At 41.1% G+C, this 26,643-nt stretch overlaps 1 protein-coding gene and 1 long non-coding RNA gene across 4 annotated transcripts in view; one reads left to right on the top strand and one right to left on the bottom strand.

Annotated features, from left to right (window-relative positions):
• DNM3 (dynamin 3) overlaps positions 1–26,643 on the top strand; it is a 662,543-nt gene that overhangs the window by 629,447 nt on the left and 6,453 nt on the right. For all 3 annotated transcript variants that reach the window (XM_006142350.3, XM_027768010.1, XM_006142351.3), the window contains 2 exons: positions 5,885–6,111; positions 6,936–7,172. In XM_006142350.3, coding sequence (XP_006142412.1) covers positions 5,885–6,111; positions 6,936–7,172 — 464 coding nt within the window. The remainder of the gene's footprint in view (positions 1–5,884; positions 6,112–6,935; positions 7,173–26,643) is intronic.
• The window catches only part of LOC102470221 (uncharacterized), a 32,870-nt gene continuing 19,328 nt past the window's right edge, over positions 13,102–26,643 (bottom strand). The window contains exon 3 of the long non-coding RNA XR_333641.3: positions 13,102–14,019. This is a non-coding gene — a long non-coding RNA (uncharacterized LOC102470221). The remainder of the gene's footprint in view (positions 14,020–26,643) is intronic.

Below are 26,643 nucleotides of genomic sequence, written 5' to 3'. Positions count from 1 at the left end.
AAATGAGAAAAAAAAATGATTTAAGTCCTTACAGTTTCTCATATCCAAACGATCCTAGATATTAAGAAATGGAATGTAAAAGTTTTTATGATTTTTTTTAAAAAAACCAAACATAATGGCTAAAGGCATTTCACACTTGAAGTGCGAGCTGCAGTCTGGGCTGCTGGACCCCTGAGGTCCACATCCACTCTCCTGAGCAGCTGGCCCTCTGGTGTGAAATTATTAACATGTGCCCTCGTTTCAAAACCTACCATAACTTTAATGTGTATGAAGTTTAGTGTTATTTTTAAATGTTCATTATTTGAGGGAAAAGTACATCTTAAATACCACAGCTTTATTCTGGTAGTTAGAGCATTGATAACGTTTGCACAGGCCAAGAATTTAGCTTAAGAAAAAGACCAGGACTGGCTCCAGAAGCCCCCCTCTCCTCGCCCTGCCCCCCACACCCCGCCTTCCCCCCAACGTTCCCCACCAAGGCTGACAATTCTCCTGATTTTTTCTTTTATACCAGAGAATAGTTATCCTTGCTTTTGAACTTTGGACTCAAATAGTATGGGCTTTTTGTGTGTGTTTAACTTCTTTCGTTCAATGATATATTTTTGAGTCAAAGGACGATACTTTTTAAGGAGAGAAAACTTCCTTTGCCTTTAGCAGAAGTAAATCCCTGGGAAAGGAAAGGCGAAGTAAATACAATCCATAGGAGAGAATAGCAAGGAAGGTGAAAGAATCACAGAATTGTAACTAAGCTCTCCTCCCCAACTAAACAAAATTAAACTTCTCAATTAAGTTTTTACACAGGCACTTTGTGAAAAAGCGACAGACATTGCCAGGCTCTGGGGCCCTTCCCTTTAGAAACAAAGAGATTTCTAAGGAAGTGGTTTCCTTGGCAACAAAACTGTATGGAAACCCTAGAAAAGCCTCTTCTATTTGTGAAGGCTTGAAAGTGGTCTTAGTCATAACAAAGAAGGTTTAAGATCCAAACATCTTACAGGTTACTCCAAAAGGGTTAAAGTAAGAAGGGAGAGGGAAGCATGTGGGACATTTTTAATGACCTCGCATTCCTTTGCACTGAGCAGAGCGACATGGTGTGGTATTGCCTGTTTATCTAGCCTGGAGAGTTGGAGCTGGAATGAGGTTGTGTGTGTGAGAATTTTTGCGAACCACACAAAAATGTATAGGTTATAAGGTGTGATAATTAAAAGCAGAAGTATTATTTTAAATCTCATATCCAAGTATCATTTCTGCGTTAGGTTCTGTCATTTCCAAATGCTATCATCCAAAAAGGGATTCACTTGGGGCCTCTAATTGTGCAAAATTCTCGATTTAAACATTTGTGCCGCTGACATACAGACTGCTCAGAAAGTCCCTAAAGTTTCTGGGAACTTCCCCCCAAAGTCCCCCCCCATACCTTTGTTCCAAACTCCTCTTGAAGTAGCACAAAGCTAGCAGGGGAGTTCCTAAAATTCGATTTAATTGCAAAGTAAATCGTCATCCTGTGCTCTTGTTATTTGTGTTACTTGATACCTGCAGATTACAGTGGTTTTCTATTGTTCCCATGCTTCTATGTAGCTCGTGCCCATGTAGCCTAAATGCAATAAATCAGCATTTGTTTACTGATTCCTAGCTGCAGGCTGAACATTATGCTAGGCAATTTATATTTGTTCTTCTGCTTAATCTTTAGAACAACTCTGAGGTAGCTACTAACCTTATCCTTATTTAAGAGATGAGGCACCTGAGACACAGAGGTTAAGTTATTTGCCCAAGAACAGTTAAGCGTTAGAGCCAGGACCTAAATCCAGAGCTGTCTGATTATTCTTAGGCCTAAGTTCTTACCTTGCTCTGCCACACTGCTGTCTTTTCTCATGTTATTAATACTTACATCATTTCAGAATATTGCCAAAGCTTTTGGATAGTAGGCAAGTTTTAGTGTAACATTTTGATGTGGAAGATTCAAGGAAGATCTATGATCCAAACACTGAAACAGGCCCACATTATTTTACTTTGTGCTTTGTTTGACAGTTGATTCTTAATTCAGACCTGCAGTAAATCTGTTCTTGGAAAGATCTTCTTTTAAAGTGTGTTTAATAGGTTCTAAGTGATACTCCAGTAAGATGTAAAGAAGTAAAGCTTCAAAGGAGCTTCAGCCAACTGATGGTCAACGCCAGGAAAACTGTCTGGTTTTGCGTTGTGAATTGCACCATCTATCCGAGTGCCTGCACACACCCCACAATGAAAGATTTGTGTGCACGTCTGTGACTCCATGGGTACCTGCAAGGGAATAAATCTTCAAGAGGAGGAGTGAAGTATTCCTAAAGTCAAATTGACTGCCTTTTCTCTGAATCTGACTTTCTTGTCTGATTCTCTATTCTCCCACTCACACAAATCTCATTGCTTGAGCTCACTCCCTTTCTTCCTTGCACTTCACTTCCAAACAGCACCAGTCCTGTTGATTTTTCCTTTATAAAGTAGTTTATACATACTCATCTTATCTAGTCCACTGCAAATTTGCTAAATTAAACCCCCTTTATCATCTCATGAATCGTCCATGACAACCTTCTGATTTGTCTCCAGCACCACCTTGGCAAATTCGTATTCAACTAATTATCCTAAAAATTCTATCTTATTATTTCATATTCTTTTTTTTTTTTTTGAGAGGTTTTTGCTATAGGACATGTGCGCTCACCAGACGGACAGAGAGAGAGAGACAGAAAATGAGAAATCACCCCCCCCCCTGGGGGGCATGGCCATGCCGCAATCCCTTCTCCTCCATTCTCCTCTTGGGATCTTGGGCACACACGCACACGCGCCCGGCATGAGTTTGAGCCACCGGGTCCAGGATGCGCACCTTGGTCGACTACGTGGGAATCCAGCGACATAGCCATTACGCTAACCGCTGGTCCCTGATATTCTTACTTGAAAGTCTTCCATGGCTCCCCATTGCCAAATAGATAATGTCCAAACACTTCGTTGGTATCCAGGATCTTCACCTCGGCTCCCAGTTTCCTGGTCAAATTTACCTTCCTCCACTTGAATCATACATAAACCTCTCCATCAGCCAGTTCCCAGAATACATCTTGTATATCAGATCACTTCCACATTTGAATCATTCTTAGTTTATAAAATATGTGCAGGAGACACTCTTTTATTTCACCACAATAAAGATGTGATTTAGCTGAATTTTTTGATTAGCGGAATTATTTACATGTTTTGATACTTTGAAGAAATAATAAAGCTATATGTCTTAGACCCTTGTCGCCTCTGAGTTAAAAATGGAACTATAGGGGCCAATAGGTAGTGTGGTGGTTAAGGGCACTGGACTCCCACATGACTAACCACAGTTCAAGTCCTGGACATGGCAGCTTGCTTACTCATTCCCCCACCCGCGTCCCTCTCTAGTTAAATTTAAATAAATAAATAAATAAAGTTAAATAAAATAATTCTTTTAAAATGTTACTACAATCAGGACTAGCAGTTGGTGTAATGGCTAGGTCACTGGAGTCCCATGCAGTCGACAGCAGTTCAAGTCCTGGACCCAGTGGCTTAAACTCACACTAGGTGCATGTGGGTGTATGCCCAAGATCCTGAGAGGAGAATGGAGGAGAAGGGATTGCGGCGTGGCCATCCCCCCTGGGGGGTGATTTCTCGCTTTCTGTCTCTCTGCCTCTCTCTGTCTTTCTGGCAAGTGCACGCACCCTATAGCGAAAACCTCTCCAAAAAAAAAAAAGTTACTACAATTAGGAATTTCAAGTGTCTGACAGGTATTCTGTTTGAATAGGTAACAATTAAATATACTTGCTTTTGGCCTTTCTTAGTGCTATCCAATGAGTCTAGATAAAAATGTAGCTTTGTCAATGTTACAGAAAAGCTAAAAATCCCAAGTTGGGGGAACCAGCAGTTAGCGTAATGGCCATGTCGCTGGACTCCCACGTAGTCGACCATGGTTCGTGTCCCGGACCCGGTGGCTTAAAACTCATGCCGGGCGCATGGGCATGCGTGCCCAAGATCCCGAGAAGAGAATGGAGGAGAAGGGATTGCGGCGTGACCATTCCCCCTGGGGGGTGATTTCTCGCTTTCTGTCTCTCTGTCTCTTTGTCTCTCTCTGTCTGTCTGGCAATCGCACGTGCCCTATAGCAAAAATCTCTCAAAAAAAAAAAAAAAAAAACCCAAGTTGGTTTAATTTCCTAGGCTTAAGTTAACTGATGCACTTACTGCAACACTTTCAAATGATAATACTAAAACATTAATTGTCTTTTCTAAGCATTCAATCACAGTGATCCCAAGGAGGGAAAGGAATGAGTCCTGAACTTCAAGTTAGAGATGATTTTGGATTCAACTTTTTTTTTTTTTATTTGACCAGAGAGGGACAGAATGAGATAGAGAGAGAGAAAGCAAGCTGCCAGGTCTGGGACTTGAACCATGCACAGCCTGGTTGGAGTCCAGTGCCCTTAACCACCACACCACTTGCCAGTCCCAATTTTGGATTCGTCTTAATGCTGTGTGACTTTTAGCAAGTTACTTAAACTCTCCAAACTTGTTTCTGCATCTGTATAACTAGGATTGATAATACATATTTCATCATTATGTGGAGAAAATTAAGCCATAACTTGTGAAGGCACTTGGGATGTACCACATTTCATTGATTTTTCACACTTATTTTTTCTTATCCCCACATTTAGCCCTTGTGAAATGAAGATGCATCTTACACTCAATGGCATCTTGCCATTCTGCCGTAGTTTAATTGATGGGTTTTCTCTTCTCTTTCTTTCTTAATGCCACATAAAAATAGCGGCATCGTGAAACCCCTGGTGTCTGAGATTTGGTGAGACTCGGTGCTGGTGCTCCCTCCCCAAGGGCTGTGCAGCACGTAGTGACACATCCTCTCCATTCTCTTCCTCTGATGCAGACATCATTTATGCTCAAGTTTGTTTTTATCTATTTCTGAACTCTGAAACAGTCCTCTCCACCTTCAGTTGACTTCAACTGCAAACTTCTAGGAAATAGAGTATCTCTTTCACTTTTTTTTTTTTTTTTTTTTTGGTAAATCAACTTGCACAGTAATGTAAGTTTATGTTCAATAAGTAGTCATTGGTTGATGCTAATTCTACTCTAGACTACATTAAAACTCAGAGTCTTACAGCCAGCAGGTGGCACAGTGGTTAAAGATGCTGAACTCACACTTGGCCATACACAGTTCAAATCTCAGACCTAGTGGCTTGAAAATCACTCGAGGCACGTGTGTATAGGCTCAAAATCCCAGGAAGTGAATGAAGAAGAAGGGATTGTTGTATGGCCATCCTCCTGGAGCAAGGGGGGGTGACTTCTCACTTTCCCTCTTATTGTCTTTCTCTGTCTCTCTCCCTTCTGGCAAACACACATGCCCTTCAGTAAAAACCTAAAAAACAAAACACACACACACACACAAAAACACCTCATAATCTTCATTTTTGTAGTGAATTTTGGTAAAACCTAGGGAAAGGACTGGGAATACCTGTGAATAAAAAATGTGTGTCTTATGTTGGTTTCCTTACATCACTGTTTTCTGTTGAAAATACTGCTACTTTCCTCATGGTAGCTGCTGCTTCTATGGACCAGGCAGACCCAGATGACAGTGTGGCATGCTTGCACAGCCCACAGGCCTGGCTCTGATGGCGGCGCAGTTTGGCCTCTCTCAGACTTGTCTACGCCAGTGTTGACAGCCAGAACCAAAGGGAAAACTGCTGGTGGCACTGCGCTGGGGACAGGGAGGCTGACGCTGACGGTTGGAGTGTGCAGATGCACCGTTTCCCCCATTCTGGGGTGAACCGGTGGACGGGGTCTGCAGCCCTGTCTGTCCCATCCGCACGCTCATTTATCCCACTTCTGTTTTTCTGCCATGATCCGACAGGTTAAAGAGTTCATAAACTCAGAGCTCCTAGCACAGTTATATTCCTCAGAGGACCAGAATACTCTGATGGAGGAATCTGCTGAGCAGGCTCAGCGCAGGGATGAGACGCTCCGGATGTACCAAGCTCTGAAAGAAGCCCTTGTGATCATCGGCGACATCAACACGGCCACTGTTTCCACTCCTGCCCCGCCTCCGGTGGACGACTCCTGGATACAACACTCTCGCAGGTGGGGAGTTGGCCCCTGATACATGAAGCCCACTGCGCTGGCCCATGTGGGTTTCTAAGAGTGCATTCCTAAACCAGCATGAAGAAAGGAAGAAGAGGAAAAAGGCTGCTCAGGTTCAGTAGCAGGAGGGTCTGATGATGGCAGTTCCCTTCAAAATCAAGCAAAGTACATCCTTAGAGTAGAAGGTTACACAGTTGTTACATAGAATGACAGTTTGGGGCCAGCAGGTGGTTAAGTGCTGGATTTCTACATGACCAAATGTCGTTTGACCTGGTAGACCTGGTAGACCTGGTAGTTTGAAAATCATGCCATGCATGTGTGCATATGTGCCTGAAATCCCAAGAGGAGAATGGATGAGATGGAATTGTGGTGTGCCCATCCCCCCTGGGGGTGGTTTCTCACTGTCCCTCTCTCTGTCTCTCGCTGACAAATACACGTATCCTATACAAAAAAATAAAATGATAAGATAGTTCTAGAAGTCCTGAAATGCAGAGATAACCAAGTTACCATGAAGTTTTAGAATAGAAAGTTGTAGGATGTTGTGTTCTGTGATGTACAGAAGAGCAATTTATATGTAGAGAGAAAATATACACTTGCACTCGTGTGAAATAGAGTTTAAAAGGACACCCAGGAAACTGCTATGGGTTGTCTGCAAGGTGTAGGTGGGTGGGGGAGACATAACACTTTCCACCATTTTGATTATAGTAACATGTATCTGAGTTAATCAAAAAACAATTTTGAGAAAGTAGTAAGTTATGAAACTATTCAAAGATAAATTCAGACAGAAAGTAGGAGTGGACAAACTAAGATTTCTTTTTTCTCAGGTCACCTCCTCCAAGCCCCACAACCCAAAGGAGGCCAACACTGAGCGCACCCCTCACCAGACCCACATCTGGCCGAGGACCAGCTCCTGCTATTCCCTCTCCAGGCCCCCACTCGGGGGCTCCCCCAGTTCCTTTCCGTCCAGGCCCGTTACCTCCTTTTCCCAATAGCACTGACACCTTTGGAGCCCCTCCACAAGTCCCATCCCGGCCCACCCGGGCCCCGCCCAGTGTTCCAAGGTAAGACATGTGGCAGTGACTGGTGGGATACTTGTGGTTCCCTTCTCATAGTATGACAGATGAAACTTATTTAAAAGAGACGATGGCAAAGATGTTATCATACGCATTTCCAATTTTCACACTGGAGGTCTAAACTCAGAGCTCTTAGCACAGTGGTATTTTTTGGAGTTATATTCTTCTAGACCTTGGGAAAATTGCTGAACCTATTGTATCACTTAAAAACCAATATGTGCTTGTTAAAGCCTCTCATTTATCAACAGGCACAAACTAAATGGGACCTAAAAAAAAAAAAATTGGGTCCCAGTGATTAACATCTTGGGCAGCTGTTGGTAGAATCTGGGTGAGAGCTTTGAAGCAAAAGAGCCCCTTAGCCGTGGCAAGCTGTGTGATCCACAGGTCATGAGAGCTTCATGGGCTAGGGCCCTGCCTTCTCCATTACCAAAGGAATTCTCGAAAACCACTGACTTAGGGAATATTATCCATCTGCCCTCTGAACTCAATATTCGTGTACTCAATATTCCTAGGTAGAACCTAACTGATTAATCTACAATTGTGTTTAAAAAAAGAGAAGAAAGAAATTTTAACATGGACACAGAGATTGCTATACATAGTCACTAACCATACATATGAAAGGACATTTTTCGCTTAGATGATACGTCATGATGATTATAAGCAGACTTGCAGGCCTAATTATGAAACAATATAGCTGATAACACCAGAACGTGAAACACATAAAATGGGAGCTATATTCTTACCTTCATACATTTAAAGTCAAAATATTACGTTGTCGAGGAAGACATGACAGATTTTTCTGTTTCTCTATGTAAAAATGCATCACGACTTTTCCAACAGCCCAATATATATTATGCTGAATGTAATCAGAGATTTTTAAGATATCACTGTTAAAGATGATTTACTTTTTGCCCTTGAAGTCAGAAACTTAAAGGAAAGAAAATTAGTCTATAAAGTTAAATTTTGAAAATTCAGTTTAGTTCATTAATTTATTCCTGTGCTCCATAAAGGAAAACCTGACCATTTATCACCATGCAAGCAGAAGAAAATTCTACCCACCCGTGAAGGCTGAGTCACCTCCACTCCTGACTACATTGCTCACATTGTTTTTGATCTTCAGGTTGTTGGGTGTGATGAAGAAAAGGGGTCTTAAACTAGTAAGCAAAGAGTAGTGTAACAGGAAGATCAGGGATGTAGAATCAGAAGACCTGGGTTGCTACAGGTCCTGGCCAGCTCATTTAACTCTGAGACAGGAGTTCCTCATTTAGAAACAGGGAAGATTCAACGAGGTTGTTAGCCTGGTTTAGAAAGAGTTTTGATAAAATGTCAAGACTGTGGCTGTTCCTACTATTAACATTTTAGTCCTTATCTAAGAGGATATATGCACTTCAATATTACTTTTTTCCTTTTTTTTTTTTTGAGAGAAAGCGAGAAATCACCCCGCAAGGGGGATGATCACACCGCAATCCCTTCTTCTCCATTCTCCTCTTGGGATCTTGGGCATGCACGCACACGCACCCGGCGTGAGTTTTAAGCCACCGGGTCCGGGATTCGAACTGCAGTCGACTACGTGGGAGTCCAGCGACATAGCCATTACGCTAACTGCTGGTTCCCCAATATTACTTTTTGATCCTCTAAATTCAATGAGCTTGGTACATAATTCTATTGAAACTGAGCTAAGTTTAGACTAATAATAATAATAGCAAGAGCGGACATTTATTGTGCTTTCAATATCCCAGGCACTGTCAAAGTGCTTTGCACGTAGATTTTTGTTTAATGTTCACAGCCATCCAATGAGATGAGCTACTGGGTTGTCAGAAAAGTCATGCCACATTGTTGCATTTAAAAAAAAAAAAAAAAAGTCATGACTTTTCCAACAACTCAATTTGATTCACATTTTACAACTGAAGCACCATGGTTAAGCAAGTTACCCCCATGCCTACTGAAGCTGGGTTTAATTCCAAGCAATCTGACCTGAGAGCCCAGGCTCCCACTTGTGACACAGGATTTTCAGCCTCATCACTGCTGACATCTTTGTTGAGGAGGGCTGTCCTATGCAGTGTAAGAAGCAGAGCAGCATCCCTGGCCTCTGCTCAGCAGATATCAGTTGCACTTCCCCGGTTGTGACTATTAAAACTGTCTCTGGGGGCCAGCAGGTGGTTTGGTAGTTAAGGTGCTGGATTCTCATGTAGCCAACCATGGTTTGAGTCTTGTACCTGGTGGTTTGAAAATCATGCCAGACACACATGTGTACATGCCCAAAATCTTGATAGGAGAATAGAGGAGAAGGAATTGTGGCATAGCCATCCTCCCCAGAGGGTGAATTCTCACTTCCCCTCTCTCTCTCTGTCTCTGGCAAGTGTATGTGCCCCATGGCAGAAACCTAAAAAGCAAAAACAAAAAACATAAAAACTGTCTATGAATAGTACCACAGTCCCTTAGGGGAGTGAAATCTCTCTCCACTTGAAACCCACTGCACTGCAGTATTCAAAAATTTTCCCTTCCATATTAAAACAATCAACCAACAAATCTACCAACCACAAATTTCAGCATTGAGCCCTGCTACAAGCAAGATGATACTTAGTGTTTTAGAAAACTTCCATTGACTGGTAGCATATCTGCCATTGTGCAAGAAAATTGTGAAGGTCACTGGGGGAGTTGGAAGCAGGAAGGTGCGAACCTCACGCAGAAGCCTTAAAATCACCGTTTCATCTGTCAAGCTGTGAGAAGGGGCCTAAGCTGCTTGGTGATGCCTGGTCTTGGGGTGCATGTGCATGTCTCACCTGCTCGCTTGACTGCTTTTCCTCTGGGTCTCAGATAAGCCAGCTTGCTGATATCCTTCAGGAAAATGAACTGGTGGATGCTAAGCTGATTTGTTGAGCAGGGTGGAAGTGCCCTCTGTACTCTCCAGCTGGCACAGAGGAGTCAGCAGTGGGTATCCGTAGCCCTAACTGAATGGCTAGCACATGGGCGGCAAGGTTAGAAAAGGGAGCCATCAGGTTTAATCAGAGCGGTTTGGGGAATTTCTAGATGATGGTTGCATTATTCGAAATTTCTAGAATACTCTCAGGTTAGAACCAGACTTCATTCGATCTGGTTTTGCAAAGAGTCCCAAATTTAAAACAGAAATGAGAGTACAAAATAAGAGAGGACTTGGTTGTTTTGTGCTGAACCTTCAAGTTTCAGTGCCAGTTCAGTGCATTGGAGGGAAATCCCTCTGGGGCTGTGTGTGTGTGTGGGGGGGGTCACCTGAGAGAAAGCAAGAGCGAATGTTGGGATCCCTTCGCCTATTAACATTTAGCTTTAGATGAAGAATTCTGACCACATAAAGTCTGTTTTTAATAAAAGCCAGAACAGGAATTCTACCAAATGCATGCCAGAAATGGGGTTTAAGATTTCAAAAAAAGAAAGCAAAAAAAAAAAAAAAAAAAAAAAAAAAAAGGAAAAAAAAAAAAAAAAAAAAAAAAAAAAAGGAAAAAAAAAAAAAAAAAAAAAAAAAAAAAGGAAAAAAAAAAAAAAAAAAAAAAAAAAAAAGGAAAAAAAAAAAAAAAAAAAAAAAAAAAAAGGAAAAAAAAAAAAAAAAAAAAAAAAAAAAAGGAAAAAAAAAAAAAAAAAAAAAAAAAAAAAGGAAAAAAAAAAAAAAAAAAAAAAAAAAAAAGAAGGAAGAAAAAAAAGAAAAAAGAAAAAGAAAGAGGGAAAAAAATAATTAAGGGGAGCTCTTATCGAAACTTCACCTTGTTTTATTAATTCATATATTCTTTTCCCTCTGAGATTGGACTCCATTTTCTCTGTTAAAAACTAAAAATGTTGAAATGCCATTATCCATCATCTCCAGGAAAACAGCCCTTAGCTTTCTGAGAAGAAAGTTTGATTTTTTTTTTCAAGTTCTTTGCTTTCTTAAGAGCCCATTCTCCCCTTTTATCTGAAACTAGAAACTCATAATGTGACAAGACAGCACAAAAGGTGTCTTGGCGACCCCCTGTTGGGCTTTAATATTACAAAGGCAATAACAGAACTTTCAGAGGCAAGAAATTCTACCACTCAGCATGAGTTTGTGCGTTGTTTTCTTCAGGATAAGACACAGCTTCATTAGCAAGTTATAATCTTGACTTTTAAGAGCATCTGTACTTTTATTTTAACCCTATTCAAAGACAATCAAAGCGCTCACAATTGTGCAGAAGCTATGAGTGCTCTCCTTTTTTAGAGAAGTATTATTTTTCCATTCCAATGTAAAGGGAGAGGGACGAGAGAGGTGGTGGTGATTTTTTGGCCCAGCTTCCCTCAGCTGCTTAAGCCGTTCTGGTTTGTGTGCGTGGAGCCTTTTAGTGACCGAGCTGGAAATATTGCAAATGACATGCCTGTTTTAATTCATTCCACCTGAGCTAGGGGAGCATCTCTATCCCAAAGAGACTTGCCAGTGTGGATGCTTCTGCCATTAGTAAGTTGAGTGTACACAAATCTGACTTTTGGAACATTTTTCATTGCCAGAATAGCTGGGTTGTCCTCTCCTCTCTCCCCTCCACTCAACCTCTCTGAAGGGGCTAAACCCTGTTTGGATATCCACGCCAGCCATGTATTTACGTAGCAGGATGATCTTAAGCAGACGTTACCACCTCTTTAGGCCCCTGTTCTCTTACTTAAAGGTCCCAGTCTTCGTCTGACTTCAACTTTCAAGCTGATGTAGCTATTTTAAGCTACAGCATCTTAAAATTAGTTAATTAGGAATCACAGCCTTTGCCATTAACAGAACAAATTAGCTGAATCAGAGTGTGTTTTTCCTGGCAGCAGTTGACTCTGGCACTATTCCTCTCATTTGTCTTCTCTCCTTTCCTTGGACTAAGCTATTTTCCAATGGTCAGAAGGGGATAAGAGTGGGAGGAAGGGTCTCTATCCAAGGAAGAATAAATGTCATTTACCTCATCACTCAGTCTTCCATTAAAAGAAAAGAGTTGAGAAACAGAAGGTATTTTCTTTTTTTTCTATTATTATGTTATATATTCAATCACTGTACATCACCAGAGCTTGTAAAATGAATTCACCCAACATGAACATACTTTCCACCCGTCCAGTTGAAGATACCATACACATTATCATCAACAGACAAGAGGACGAATATGGAAGATTTACTGCTGAGTGAAGCAAGCCAGGCTATGAAAGACATTGTATGTCTCCACTTAATACATACCAATTGTCCACACTCTATGGCAGAAACTGACAGATTAGATGATATAGAAGATATTTTCTTTTAACCTCACTTACCAAATCTGATGGTGTCTTTAAAAATTGTAAACTGAGTCATTCCAAAGGATTTGGCTTTAACTCCAGCTCATCTACATGACAGAAATACAACATGGAAACCAAGAAAAGCTCAGCTAAAAGGTCTCTGGTGAGCCCCATGGTGAAGCTGGTGTCCCTGCTCTGCATGGATAGCCCTAGCGGAGCATCAAAATTATCACAGAGTGTTTGGCTGATGCCCATTTGATAAATGGAGACTGGCAGCAGTAACTATAACATGCCACCTTATTAAGAGTCCCATTATAGTCATGCATTTCCAGTAACTTATTACTAAATCAAGCATGCCAGAAGATTTATAAATCCCCTCTAGGGCAAGAGACAACACACTCGTTCTTTCCTTTATGAAGACTAAAGCCAGTTAGTTCTCTTTACAATTTAGCTTAACTTTGTTTTAGATGTTAAACCTTGATACTCTTCAGAGCTATATGTCTTTTACATATTTTGATTTAACTGACAGTACTGAATCCCTTTCACTTAGGAATAAGGGCTTCTTGTTTCTTTTTTTTTTTTTTTTCAAACAGTTCCCCAACTTTTGAGTAAGGACAAACCCATGATTCTTATGTCTTTGCATCCCTCACATTAAGGTTTGGTGCCATGAAGGATGAAGCTGCTGAGTCTTGAAGTCGTGGGCTAAGGGTGAATGGACAATTAAGCCACTCGTGTAATTAGCCTGTCTCTGACTCCCCTGCAGTCATGCACTGGAAACATCCTGACTTACTCTCTTTCCAACAGCCCTTTAGAAGTGTGGCTTCCTTTAGCAGCTGAGTGTCTTTTGGACAAATGATGAACTCGTATTGTGATATCTGACGTCAGCCGTGAGCTTTCCAGCTTCCTCACCATCCTTCCCCTGTAAAGAGCGAATACATTTATAATTGGGTATTCTGATTTTGTGGGGGAACCGTTTTTATTTTTAGCAACTGGATTTGAAAGTCAAGCAAAGATTTTTTTTAAAAGCAAAGTTGCGAAGGATAGAAACAATTGTTAAGGATAGCTATTTTTGATATTTAAGGTATCTCATAGGGCAATGATGTTACAATATTTGTTACTGAAACCTCCAAATGTAATTAATAATGTGTCGCTGGCTTAACAGAAGTTGCCATGATGCTTAATATACTTTGATGGAAAGAGAACTTGGGCACACGTTGTACACTAGAGAAAATGTCCAATTTCATTTAAGCTTCTTCAAAAAGCCTCAATCCATCTCTAAAATGATTCCAGTTGTAACGTTTCACTGAAATGAATCTATGGTTAATGTCAAATATTTTCATTCTTCAGGTCTTGGTTTCAATCTGGTTTAAGTGAGAGTCAAATTAGTGCGGTGGTTTCCTTCTTGGGCCTAGCAAACTCGAGCGTACTTTACACAAACATCTCCATCCTGCCACAGTTCCAATGACTGGCAGTCTGTTTAGGCAAGGCCCAGAAACAAAGTGCAAGTGTTCTGAAGGTCAGCTCCAGGGAGCTTTGCTGATGTGCAAGGTAGACTTGAGATGGCCTTTCTGTTCTCATGTGCCCCTTATCTTCCATTTCCAGACATTTGGTGCTGTAGGAGGGGAAAAGGAAAAGGAAAATGAGAAAGGAGCTACACGAGGCAAAGTCAAGTAACATAAGTGTAGACAGGCGGCAGTAAGTGCAGCCCCCGCCGTGAGCCAGTGGTAACTGGCATTCTCGTAAACCGAGCGCAACTGCTTCTGCGTCCCATGGCCAATAGCAAAGAGTTCTGCCGTTGTCGTCTTTGGGGCTCTAAATAGCTAAACTCCCACCACGGCAGGGAAAGCCTTTCTGCATTTCAGGGTACCCTGCCCTGGGTTTCACCTGATGGAGAGAGGAAGACTGCCAAGACAGCGTCTGGTAAAGGAGCCACTGGGCAGTGAAAAATGCACAGTAAATGATGATTATTCTTCCTGCGGCCAGTCAGCAGCAAATTGTCACCAGTTGGAATCTGCTGAATGTTCCTATACACAAGTTGATGTCAGCTCAAAGAAAGAAAAAAAATCTACCCAGTGTAAGCAGACACACAGACGCGTAGACACACACACACACACGCACACACGCTAGTACTTCTACTTCATCACTGTGCTCTTTTGTTTCCATCACTGTAAGGAGAAAAAGATGATTTTTACAGAGAACCCTTCACATTCTGACAGTTCTGGTTAGATGGTCTGTTTTTCAATGACTTGGGAGATTCATGCCACAACATGATTCATGGCTCTTTTGCCTCTAAATTTTATCCAAGCAGCAAACTATAAGAAGGAGCTGCTGGGTGATTTTCCTTCCCTCTGACTTATCAGCGACTATGAATGACTTGGAAGCAAAATTTAATTAATGCTCACTGGAGTTGCTTTAGCCAGGAACAGTCAGGAAATTTAAAATGAAATGTAAATGTGGCATCTTTCACTTGGAAGGTGCCTTAAATGCCTAGCTCCAGCAGTATAAGAAAGGAGTTGAGGATTTCGCTAGGGTTCGATGGCTCTTGCCTGCTGTAATAACTATTGCTGCTTTTACAAAGAATTTGTAAATGCCTGACACTGACAGCCTTTGGCTCACTGTATACCAGTGTAAGTGTTGTCTGGAGGAACTTCTGAATCTAAACACGTATTTACACCCTTTAGTTGCCAAATGAAGTTGTTCATCAGCTTTACCAAATGCTGTTGCCACAAGAATATCACATTTTTGGGACCAGAAATTGGCATAATGGCTATGTTGCTGGACCCCCATGTAGTCAACAGCAGTTCGAGTCCCAGACCCAGTGACTTAAACTCACACAGGGTGCGTGTGTGTGCGTGCCCAAGATCCTGAGAGGAGAATGGAAGAGAAGGGATTGCGGCGTAGTCGTCCCCCTCTAGGGGGTGATTTCTCGCTTTCTGTCTCTCTGTCTCTCTCTGTCTTTCTAGCAAGCACATGCACCCTATAGCAAAAAATTCTCAAAAAACAAAAAAAAAATACGGCATTTTTGGTCTGACTAGTATTTAAAGTACAGGCGGGAGGGTGGTATTGGAAAGGCATTGGGCTTGAGAGGGTCTGCATGTACATTGAGGCCATTGAAGGGTTTAGACAAAGCTGAGATCACATGGCAGCTCTGACCAAAACCAGAATTCCTCTGCAGGGCAAAGTCTAAAACCACAAGGTATTTAGGCAGGCGAACATGGTGTGGTATCTTCTTTTCCTTCTGGCTGTTTTTCAAGCACCAGAGCCACATGATGGGCAAAAATCACAGATAGCAATTGGTCTAATTTCTTGAATAGTGTTCTTTTTCTTTTTTTTAACAATTCCCATAAGCACTAGGAAATGTCCACTCCAGTTTTTCAGTCAAAATTATCAGCTCACCTGAGTTTCAGAGTGCATTCCATTCAAAGATCAGAAAAAGCATTTAGTCAAAGTGACAAGTAATAACAACTTATAACCCATGACAAGACAGAGCCTTCCTAACTTTGCTCAGAGACAGAGAGAATTCCAAATCTTTCCCCATTGGAAATTAAGCATTAGAAAATAGGAGTAAATATTCTTCTTACTACTCCTGTAGGAATTCAGTAAACATGCAGGTTAATAAGAAATTTAGAAATAAACTCTTTGCTTGTTTTTTTTTTTTAAATAGATTTTTGTTAAAGGAAGTGTGTGCTAGTTAGAGAGAGAGACAGAAAGCAAGAAATCACCCCCTAAGGGAGATGACCACACCACAATCCCTTCTTCTCCATTCTCCTCTTGGGATCTTGGGCACGAACGCACAAGCACCCAGCGTGAGTTTTAAGCCTCTGGGTCCAGGACTTCAACCACAGTTGGCTATGTGGGAGTCGAGCGACGTAACCATTAAACCATCTGATGGTCCCCCTTCCTTGCTTTTTTAATGGAAAGGCTACTCCACTAATTAGAAGAGAATAAGGCCGAAACCTGGCTAACTACACACTGGATACCAGACCACAGGAGGACCCCTAAGTTTCCATGGTCATTTTAAAGACTAAGAGGAGGTAGGACAGGGTATAAAGTCCTCACATGGCTGTGAATATGAATACAGAAATGGTCTTCTCCTATCATCAAATATACCAGTTGCCTCCGCCATATAAATGTTACCTGTATCTGGCCCCAGATTTTCATGAGGCAACATTATCTACACTTACTTGGGGGCTGTATACTTAAATAACACTTGCCATATTTTACTTCTCTCCAAAGATTAGAGTTTGGCTCACCTAGAATGAGACCTCTTATGAGACCATGAGATGAGATGAACTTTTAGAAGCATTTTGAAGTTTAAAAAAAAAAAAAGAAAAGAAAAACCATGATGAAATTATTCCATTTGGGAATAGATCTTTATGTAAGATACATCCTGTAAAATGTTTTTCTTAAAGTTTCTATTAGTGTTATTCACAAGGTCAATTTTTTTTTTTCTTGGCTATAAGGCATGTTTGCCTGCCAGAAAGACAGAGAGACAGAAAAGGAGAGATCACCCCTGGGCCGCAGTCCCTTCTCCTCCATTCTCCTCTCGGGATCTTGGGCACGCACACACACGCACCCGGCGTGAGTTTAAGCCACCATACCCAGGACTCAAATTGCAGTCTACTGCATGGGAGTCCAGTGACATAGCCATTACACAAACTGCTGGTCCCTCTCAAGGTCAATTTTAAAAGAGAACAAAGTTGTTCGAGTAAATCTCCCCTGAAGTACCAGGCATAAGGGTCTCAATAGATACTTAGGCTTGGGGTGCAAACAATAAAACACCAGTCACTGAGGAATAGCCATAAAAACTGAGGAAAATCTCTACTCATTTTTAAAGTACCTAGAATTTCTCTTTGCTTCTCGTCATGTTAGAAAATATTTTTATAACTGCAATAGTAAAACTTGTGAGTCAAATGCTACCTTAATTTGCTGCCTTTTGGGGTGGGAAATTAAAGAACTATTAGTAAATGTGTTCACTAGACAAACTACTGCAGTAATTTCCCTCCACATACCTAGGCCTAAAATCAAAATAAAATCCATGCACGGCATAGCATGTGCACGAGAGCAGAGGTATAGCTTTAGCTCTAATAGTAGCAGCACTCAGGACCGACATTAACAGACCCCCCACACACCCCTATCTCTCCAAATTCTCGTGCCTCATCAGTAGATGCTGATTTACCTACCTGTATGCGCTATAACTCAGTTTAGGAGCCTGTAATGAAGGCCGTTGGTATAAGTGCTTGATTAGTGTTAATATTTCAAGTGCTCTAAATTACTCTATGGCCATCTTAAATTTAATACCTTAAAAGTGAACAAGAATATTGAAAAGTCATTTTAAAGCACAATATCTTTGAATAAATACATTGAAATCATGTTTCTGACTTTTGCTTAAAACTGCTTTGCGACTGATGACATCTTAGGGATCGCCGTTTTTTTCTATACCCGCCTCCTCCGGCTGACAGGACCTCTTCTCCACATGTGGCTAGTTGACGCGTCTTGTTTGCACACGGTCTTCTAGCCGACTAGACAATGCATGGGGCACTCGTGCCAATGACCAGTGTTGCCAATGACTACTGTCTTGTTCTAAATTTCCCTTCCCTGCAGAGCAAGAAGTTTCAGTAAAATATTCTAAAGGGTCACCGCAAGGAATCTTTGTAATTTATAAACACGTTCAAAGTCCCCATCACCTGTTCACAGTTTTCAGTTAAAATGTCATTTTTGTCATTAACGTTTGCTGTTTGTTTGTTTGTTTGTTTCCTATGCATTTCATACCACTCATTGAAATAAAGATGCATTTTGAGATGTAAAAATAAGTAGCAGGAGTAAGAACCATCGTCCACACTAGAGAAAGCAATGCTGAATTAGAAAAACAAGCTCTCAGAATTTTCCCCTTTCCTGCACTCCCATTGTACCCCCAGTTACTCTGATCTCCCTTGTCAGCTGGGCCCTACACCCAACTATATAGAACAGCCTCCCTCTGGTTCCTGATGTCGGACACCTGCCTTCTGGCTGTGTTTGGCAGGCCAGCAGAATGAGGTAATAATCAGAAGAAAATGTTCTGGTTCTTCAGCCTCATCCACGTACAGCATTATTTAAAACAGTTCTCAGAGTTGCTTTGGGATCCCTTGGTCTAACTAACATTCTACAGGAGCATAAGCTTCTTAATCCCTTCTAGGATAAGGAAATATAAATGATAGCTGCTTCGGCCCATCCTTTCAGTTATGTTTACCGACAGACGAGGGAAGGAGAGCCCGTCCTTTATAAATATCTTGGCTTTGCTTTCTCCAAGTCCAGCCGTCGTCTTAAACACAGCCACGATGGTTCTCCCAGCAGCATTTCCCTCCAACCATATTTTGTGAACAATTTCTCCAGGATGATGGCAGCTTTTGTAAGACAGATGCCTAAAAGACATATGGTTTTCATAGAATTTCCGTCTAGACTAGCTTTTTTTAGTGACTTTTGGTCTGAATTGGTCTAGTTAAAGTTTCTGTAGGAGCTTGTATAAAAATTTAAAATGCGGGCATGCCATTAAGGTGTAAAACAAAAAGTTTGACTTCTTATTGGCAAGAGATGAAAAGGGAATGGTTAAAAGTTTCCTTCAGGTTAAGTAATTCCGATTTGTGTGCCCACTTGTCCATTCCACCCCAACACAGTCCAAAATGGAAAGGCTGACCCTAAAAATCTGATAACTGTTAGATTCATACACGCCTCACTATTTTCCTGAGTAAATTCTTTGTGTTCCAGCTGTGTGTGTGTGTGTGTGTTAGAAAGTTCTCTTTCTGCGGACTCTTTACTTGGCCCTGGGGACGTATGATTCCTTGCCCTTTTAGCACCAGTTTTTACAAACACAGCATTTCTCTCGGTTTAAAAAAGTGCCCCAAAGCCACTGAGTAAAAGAGACTGAACCTTTAGGAGTTGCATTGTGCCTTCAACCAGCAGTGAAAAATTCCATTTTAAAATGTGGTTCTTAAGCCAGGGTCAAAGACCCATTTAGAAACAACATGATACTTTTGGAGGAAAAGAATTCCTTGTAGACTCGTCCATAAACCTGCCTTCCATGTCCTCTTCTGCAGAGCTAACGCTGTAGACCCAGGCCCATTTTCTCTGCGTCAGATGGAGGCCGTGCACGGAAGGGAGGGAATGTGGCCTTGTATCCACCAGTATCATCTCTTGGCTCCTCGCTGAGCATTTAATTGGGCTTAGTCACATATTTGTTCACTGACACGGCAGCTTGCAAGGCACAATGCCTCTCTGTTTTTCTCTGTTTGCTTTAGCTTTTTGTGTGTGTGCGTTTAAAATTTGAGCTCTAAAGCATGTCAGAGCTCCGCCTGCTGGACGTTTTTTTAAATCACCGGGTTTGCCGTTCGCACATGGCAATTCTTTGTCTCAATTTTTACCAGTTGGACTGACAGAAGAGACCAGGGAAAGATCATGCAGTGTAGTTAATACTGACCTTTTAATTCACTGGGAGTCGAGGTCAGACAGAAATGAAATGTTGGCATAACACGAACCTACTCTAAGTCTCTAACTTTCTCATGCTGTTTGTTTTAAAAAAAGAAAAAAAAAAAAGAATAGGAATATTGACTTTTCTATCAGTAGTTCTAGTTGCATAGCTAAGATCTCCAAGATAAGGCCTCAAGTCTCATATCCATACCTGAGAGAATCTTTCTTCCAGAAAGGGACAAATGTCTTTTTGATCTTTGCAAAGCAGAAATGAATTTTTGTGTCTTCTATAGAGATCCCATGATGCCTCTTCTCCTCCCCATCCTTGCTTCCTTTCCTCTTCCCTCCCTGATAGAAGATAACAAAGGAATGCATATCTCAGAGGTAGAAGCTTGCCCCTCCCAGTAGCTAGTTCTCCCACTTCTCAACCTTCCCTCCTTCCCCAAAATGATGGAAGTTGACCTCCCTCCTCTCCTGGTGGTTGGGGTAAGGGAGAGGGGAAAGGCAGGTAGAAAAGAACAGAAAATGAAGAGGGTTAGAAAACGTTTTACCCCATTCACCATCAATGAGTGTAGGCTTCTACACAAGTTCTTGAAGTTCTTGGAGGTCTTGTTGGGGATGAGAAAGATTTTTTTGGGGTAGGAAAAGGGGAAGGAGGAGGAGGGAAGAAATGGGTAAGAAAAGGAAAAATTGAAAAAGACACTGCCTTATTTCATTCAATAGCCATGTGCTTGTAAATCTCTTTTAAAAACACATCCTTTCCATCTTTGTGTAGTTTTCTCGGGCTGTTTTCCTCTTACCTTGTGTTTCTTTGCATCTCTGTTTCTCCTTTTCTCTCCTTAATTTGACTATTCTTAGTGATATCTGAAAAGTAAGGCTTTTTAGAAATCTTTTCATTTTAATACAACTAAAAAGCTTTTAAGTTGTCTGTTTTATGTTTAGTAGGTCTTAGGGCAAAACAAGTCATTTGGTGCTTGTGATAAAGACAAGCCAACACTAGATTTCTCAAACTAGCAGTGCTTATTCTGGCTTTCTTTCCTTCGAATGTCCTTTCTGATTCCTGAAATGCCAATTTCCTTAACTTTCTAGAAGCCCTTCCAATCCTCCAGCTTCCTTCCAACTCAAGACAGGCTTCTGGTTGTCCCTGAAACTCCTGAAGCACAGTCCTGTCAGTAATAGTCTGCTATTGTGTTGCTGGACAGAAATACCTGAGACTGAATGATTTATAAAGGATAGAGGTTTATTTGGCTCATGATTCTAGTGGTTGGAAGTCCAAGAGCATCCGGCTGGTCTCTGGTGCTATGTCACAATATAGCCAATAGAAACAGAGGAAGGCGGGCAAATAGACAAGAAACAGAATTTCTTCTTCCTCTGTTTGTCCTTCTTGTGTCCCCAGCCATGGGCCTATCATGAGGCTCTCTCTCTTAAAAGTCTTACCACCTCCCAAAGCTATCAGAATGGGACTGAGCCTTTGGGGAATAAACAACTATCCAAACCACAGCATCTGCCCTTGACTTCCAAGGTTCATGTCCTTCTTACTTATAACACACGATCATCACACTACACTGGTCCCCAACATTTTGTTCAAGCACTGATCTAGGAATCTGAGCCCAAAGTCTCACATGAGACTCAAAGCATACTCCTTTTAGTTGTGATCGTCTAAAATCCGAAAAGTACATTAGCTATTTATAATGGTGTGACAGAGATAGGGTAGAAATTCCCATACCACAAAAAAAAAAAAAAAAAAAGGAGTAACAGGCCCAAAGCAAGTCTAAAACCATGGAGGACAGACAGTATGTCTTAAAGCTTTCGAATAATCTCTGTCTTATATTCTCCAGCAGAGGTTGAGCCTCCAAGGCCCTAGGCAGCCTTGTCCCTATAGCTCTGCTAGTCACGTTCCATGTGGCTGCTCATTCTTGGAACCTGCTGCCTGTAGCTTTCCCAGGTGACTGTGCACCCTGCCTTTGGTTCTGCAATTCTAAGGTCTTTAGGGTGGCCCCATTCTTCCCTCTCCACTATGACCCTGACCCTGTTGTGTATTCTCTGCTCTGACCTCAATTTCTGCGTGATGCTGCCTTAATAGAAGCTCTATTTTGAGACTCCACCCCCATAGCAGGCCTCTGCCCAAGCTCTCGGCCTTTCGGTGCATCCTTTGAAATCCAAGTGGAGGCTGCATACCCCCACAGCTCTTGCACTCCACACAGCCACAGAATTTAAACCATGTGTGCCCCCCCCATGGATGTGGACACTCCTGCTGCTACTGCCAAAGCCTATCGCCTGTGCCCTCTGCAAGAGCAGCTTAAGCTGTTCTCGAGCCACGGCTAGAGCAACTGGGATGTGGACAGCTCCAGGATGCACAGAGCACTGTGCCTTTCTTAGGCCCTCTCCCAAGAAGCCATTCTGTTCTCTTGGGCTCCGGGGCCCATGTGGGAAGGGTAACCCTAAAGATACCAAGATACTTTGGGGACCTTTGTACTATTGTCTTTCTTATTAGCACCTGGCCCTCTTCTAGTAGCATTATTTTCTTTCACAACCAGTAGGTAAGTCACACTCAGCCTTCTTGGCCAAACGTGGTTTTTTTTGTTTGTTTGTTTTTGTATTTTTTTTTTCATTCTCTACATGGGCAGGCTGCAAAGTTTCCAAAATTTTTGACTCTGTTTTCTTTTTTATTATCAATTCTATTTTTAATCATCTTGCTTCTCTTTCATTTTACTAAAAGCAGTTAGAAGCAACCAAGCAGCAGTCTGAGCACTTTGTTTAAAAATTTCTTCTGCTGGAGAACTTTGATTACTATGCTTAAATTTGGCCTTTCACAATGCTTAAGGCATGGACACGATACAGCCAATGCTTTTGCTATTTAAAACCAAGAATGGCCTTTTTCCCAGCTCCCAATAGATTCCTCATTTCCACGTCAAACCATCTCAGAATGCCCTTTACGGTTCAAAACTTTGTCAGCATTTTGGTCATACCTGCTTAACCCATCTCTTTAAGAGTTCACTTTCTTTTGAATTGTTCTTCTGAGCCTCCATGGAAATCTGGGCTTTTTCTAGCCTGCTTACCCAGTTCCAAAGCCACTGCCACGTTTTCTGATATTTGCAGAGCAATACAATCCTGTTCGTGATGGCAATTTCCTGTCTTAATCTATTACTTGAGACTAAGTGATCTATAAAGAATAGAGGTTGCCTCAATGAATGTGGTAAACATTTCTTTTATAAATCAGAAACTGAGCAGAGTTCGTGTGGGAAAATCATCCTTTAAAGTGTCTTTTTGCCACAGCCACAGAAGTGAATATGTTTGTACTGCACCTTTGGGTAAAAGCCAAATCAGACATGTAGGACAAAGTAAAGAAAGCGCGACAAGGTAGATTATGTTCCCATTTATCTCAGAGATTAATCTATACAGGGCATTACAGGTTTGTATCATCCAATAAAAAATCATAGACTATTTTTTTCCTTATGGTCTTATTTCAAATTCCATGAGTTAAGTCATCTTTTCCCAGTGACATACATTATAAAATCCTGAGTTTATTTTCACAGGGGAAAGAAATGCTAGTCTAATATATAACAAGAATCATATTAGAGAATTCCTTAAACTCTTTAAACGGATTCCAAGTCCTGTGTCCTTTCCAATCTCTTCTGTGAGCTAGCCTTGGACAGTACAGCTCACTGTTACTAACGCTAGAAAGATCAAAAAAGCCCTATAGCATTTTTTTATAATAAATTAAAGAATAGTATCTTCCATGTGGATAAAATTGTAGCTATTTCAGCATTATTTTTTTAAACTTAGCCTTGTATCTTTAAGATAAAACCTACTTTTCCAATCGAGGCTTAAAATAAGAAGCAAAGTACAAATGCAATACTGAAATTTACAGTAAAATGCCATGTCCTATAACCTGTTCTCTTAGAGCAGACAGTCACAGGAGGGCTTGGATCACGGTTAGTTAGGCTTCTCTGTCTCACCCAGCAGTGTGTCTCTGGTTTGTCCCTCTGTCCAGTCACTTACTTGTTCACTTCACTTTTCTACTGATTGGGATGCTGCCCTCGACACGTATCAAGGAAGGCAGTAAGATGGTAAGAAATAATCTCAGTCCATTGGAGGTTTAGAACATAGGTCAGGTGATAATGTGAGAAGAATAATATAATAACAGTGAAATGCATACCTCAAACTTTACAAAAATTAAAAATTCAAAAGAATCATGGAGATTCAAATCATTTCAATTCCTGGAAACTTGGAAAATGGTTTTCGTTTTCTCTTTAAAAAAAATAATAAATTCATCAGATAGAGCTAATAGAACGTGGAGGTACTTTACTTCTAGTGGTTTCAGTAGCTAACCTCCTCTCTTTTTTTCTAACAGTGGCATTGATAAGTTGGCCAAGTTAATATCAGATTCTTAGAAATCTAAGATGTATAACTTTTCCATAATACTAGATGTAATTATTTACAAATTCAACTGTGGGGTGTTAGCTCTATTGTAAGGCTTACATTTAATAAGTAGAAATTGCAGTATAAAACAAATCTACTGCATATCCTTTCTGAATGCAGATAGCTATCCTAGCTCCTCTAGAAGTATCAACTGTTGTATACCTTTTTTTAGGGCTAGCCAGCCCTAGTTCTTTTTCTTTTATTTATTTATTTTTGTTTTGTTTTGTTCTGTTTTTCGTCCATATAAGGTATATGCACTAGCTAGAGACACAGAGAGGGAAAGTGAGAAATCATCTACCCTGGAGGGATGGACCTGCCCCAGTCTCTTCTCCTCCATTCTCTTTCAGGATTTTGGCAATGCACACATAAATACCCAGTGTGTTTTATAAGCCCCTAGGTCCAGGATTCCAACCACAATTAACCTTTTCAGATCCACTACCTTAACCACTACACCACCAAATGGTGTATTCTAACGACTACAACACCAGTTGTCCCAAGTTGTATTTTGAAGAGACAATAAAATGAGACAAGAAAACAAATGACACATTCTTCTCTCTTATCAGGAAAGCTTATTTCTCCCCCACCATGCCACCCACTCTGTGTGAGCATTTGACTTTCTTACAAAATTTGTTATTGTCCAAAATACTGTTTGTAGTACCTCCCTGAAGCTACAAATACAGCTTCAAGTGTAACATCTTTCCCTTTGATTTAGAAGCAGAAACATGGCTCTTCTATCATAACCCAAAGCCACCCCCATACAACACAATGTTTCAATAAACACTAAGTGATACAAGATGCTCCTTTTCAATATAATGGGTTACTTAATGAAGCCCATCTCTAAAAAAAGCAACTGAGGAAATTTTGGTACAAAACAAATTACTTTGCCCCAAACTATCTTGCGAGGTAGATATCTTTGGCAATTCTTTCAATGGTTAGGACCTGGACCAATGAAATGAACTGGAAGCTTTAAATGTTTATCCAGTGTCGAAGCTGCCAAACATTTCAGCATTGCATATGAAGAAAATTCACCCTGGGCAACTTAATGCTTCCCTTAAATTGCCTGTTATTTTAAAAGAAAATAATGTTCATTTCTTTTAGAAGGGTGAGCAGAAGGCTCTTTAGGATTTTGAATTACTCAAGAAGTGCAGACAGGGATTCTCTTAACACGAAACTGGGCATATTTCAAAGATGTCATAAGTATTTGAGGGAACATGGACATTTAATCTTTTATTTTTTTCAGTCAGGAATTCACCACACAGTTATGCAGCACAATTCAACACAAGGATCGTATGACATACTTAAAGAGTTCATAATCCATAGGTTCTCCTAATCTACTTAATCAGGGGGGAAAAAAATACAACTCAAAGACCAAAGACTTAGTCTTAGACTAAGTTCTAAGACATGGCGGCGAACAAGACACATAACAGACCAGGTACATGGCAGAAATTGCTATTTCCTAGTGTTCTGCCTATCTTCTGAAATTGCCCACTATTGCATTCTCTTGCCCCATGAGGAGGGCTCAAAGATTAGAGAAGAGGGCAAGGGGAATTTACTAGGCCATCACGGTATTTAGATTCTTCCATTCTCTTTCTCCACCATGGAACTCTTCCCTTCAATCCTCATCATTGAATTTCCAGTTCCCTTCATTCATGTACCTCTTAAAACTTCCCAGTTTTGTATCCAACACCTAAAGTCATGTTTGCCCATGCTTTGATCATGGCTCCCAAGAGTATATCCTCAGGCTCTGAGTTACAGAACATTGCATTCTTTTTTTCACTTAAAATGGAGTGCTGTATTAGAACCTGTGTAAAATGTTTGTCTTATTTCACTCATCTTTCACTCTGTATAGATTCTGGGGTCTTTAAAATCTTGTGGCATGATTCAGTCCACATAGTCAATGGTCAATAAATAATTCATCAGCATATAACTGGAAGACCAGCTGCAGATCCTGTTTGGGCCTCATATCTTAGATGAGAAAACAGGCCTAGAGTGGTTAATGATTGGACAATTTGTCAACAAGAGCTAAAATCCTCATCTTGACTTCTAATGTAGGACTCTACCTCAAATGTAAGCCTCTGACAGGACCAACCAGATGGTGTAATGGTTACATCACTGGACTCCCACAGAGTTGACCATGGTTTGAGTCCCAGACCCTGAGGCTTAAAGCTCACACTGGATACATGTGTGTGTGTGTGTGTGTGTGTGTGTGTGTGTGTGTGTGTACCTCAAATCCTGAGAAGAACATGGAAGAGAAGGAATTGCAGTGTGGCCATTCCCCCTGGGGGGCGGTAATTTCTTGCTTTCTGTCTCTGTCTCTCTGGAGAGTGCATGCACCCTATAGCAAAATCTCTTTAAAGAAAAGAAAAGGGAA

This window comes from Tupaia chinensis, unplaced genomic scaffold (genome assembly GCF_000334495.1).
Source record: "Tupaia chinensis unplaced genomic scaffold, TupChi_1.0 Scaffold000074_1, whole genome shotgun sequence".
NCBI lineage: Eukaryota > Metazoa > Chordata > Mammalia > Scandentia > Tupaiidae > Tupaia > Tupaia belangeri.
Note: the sequence above shows the minus strand (reverse complement) of the source record. Positions and strands in the feature narration are given on the sequence as shown.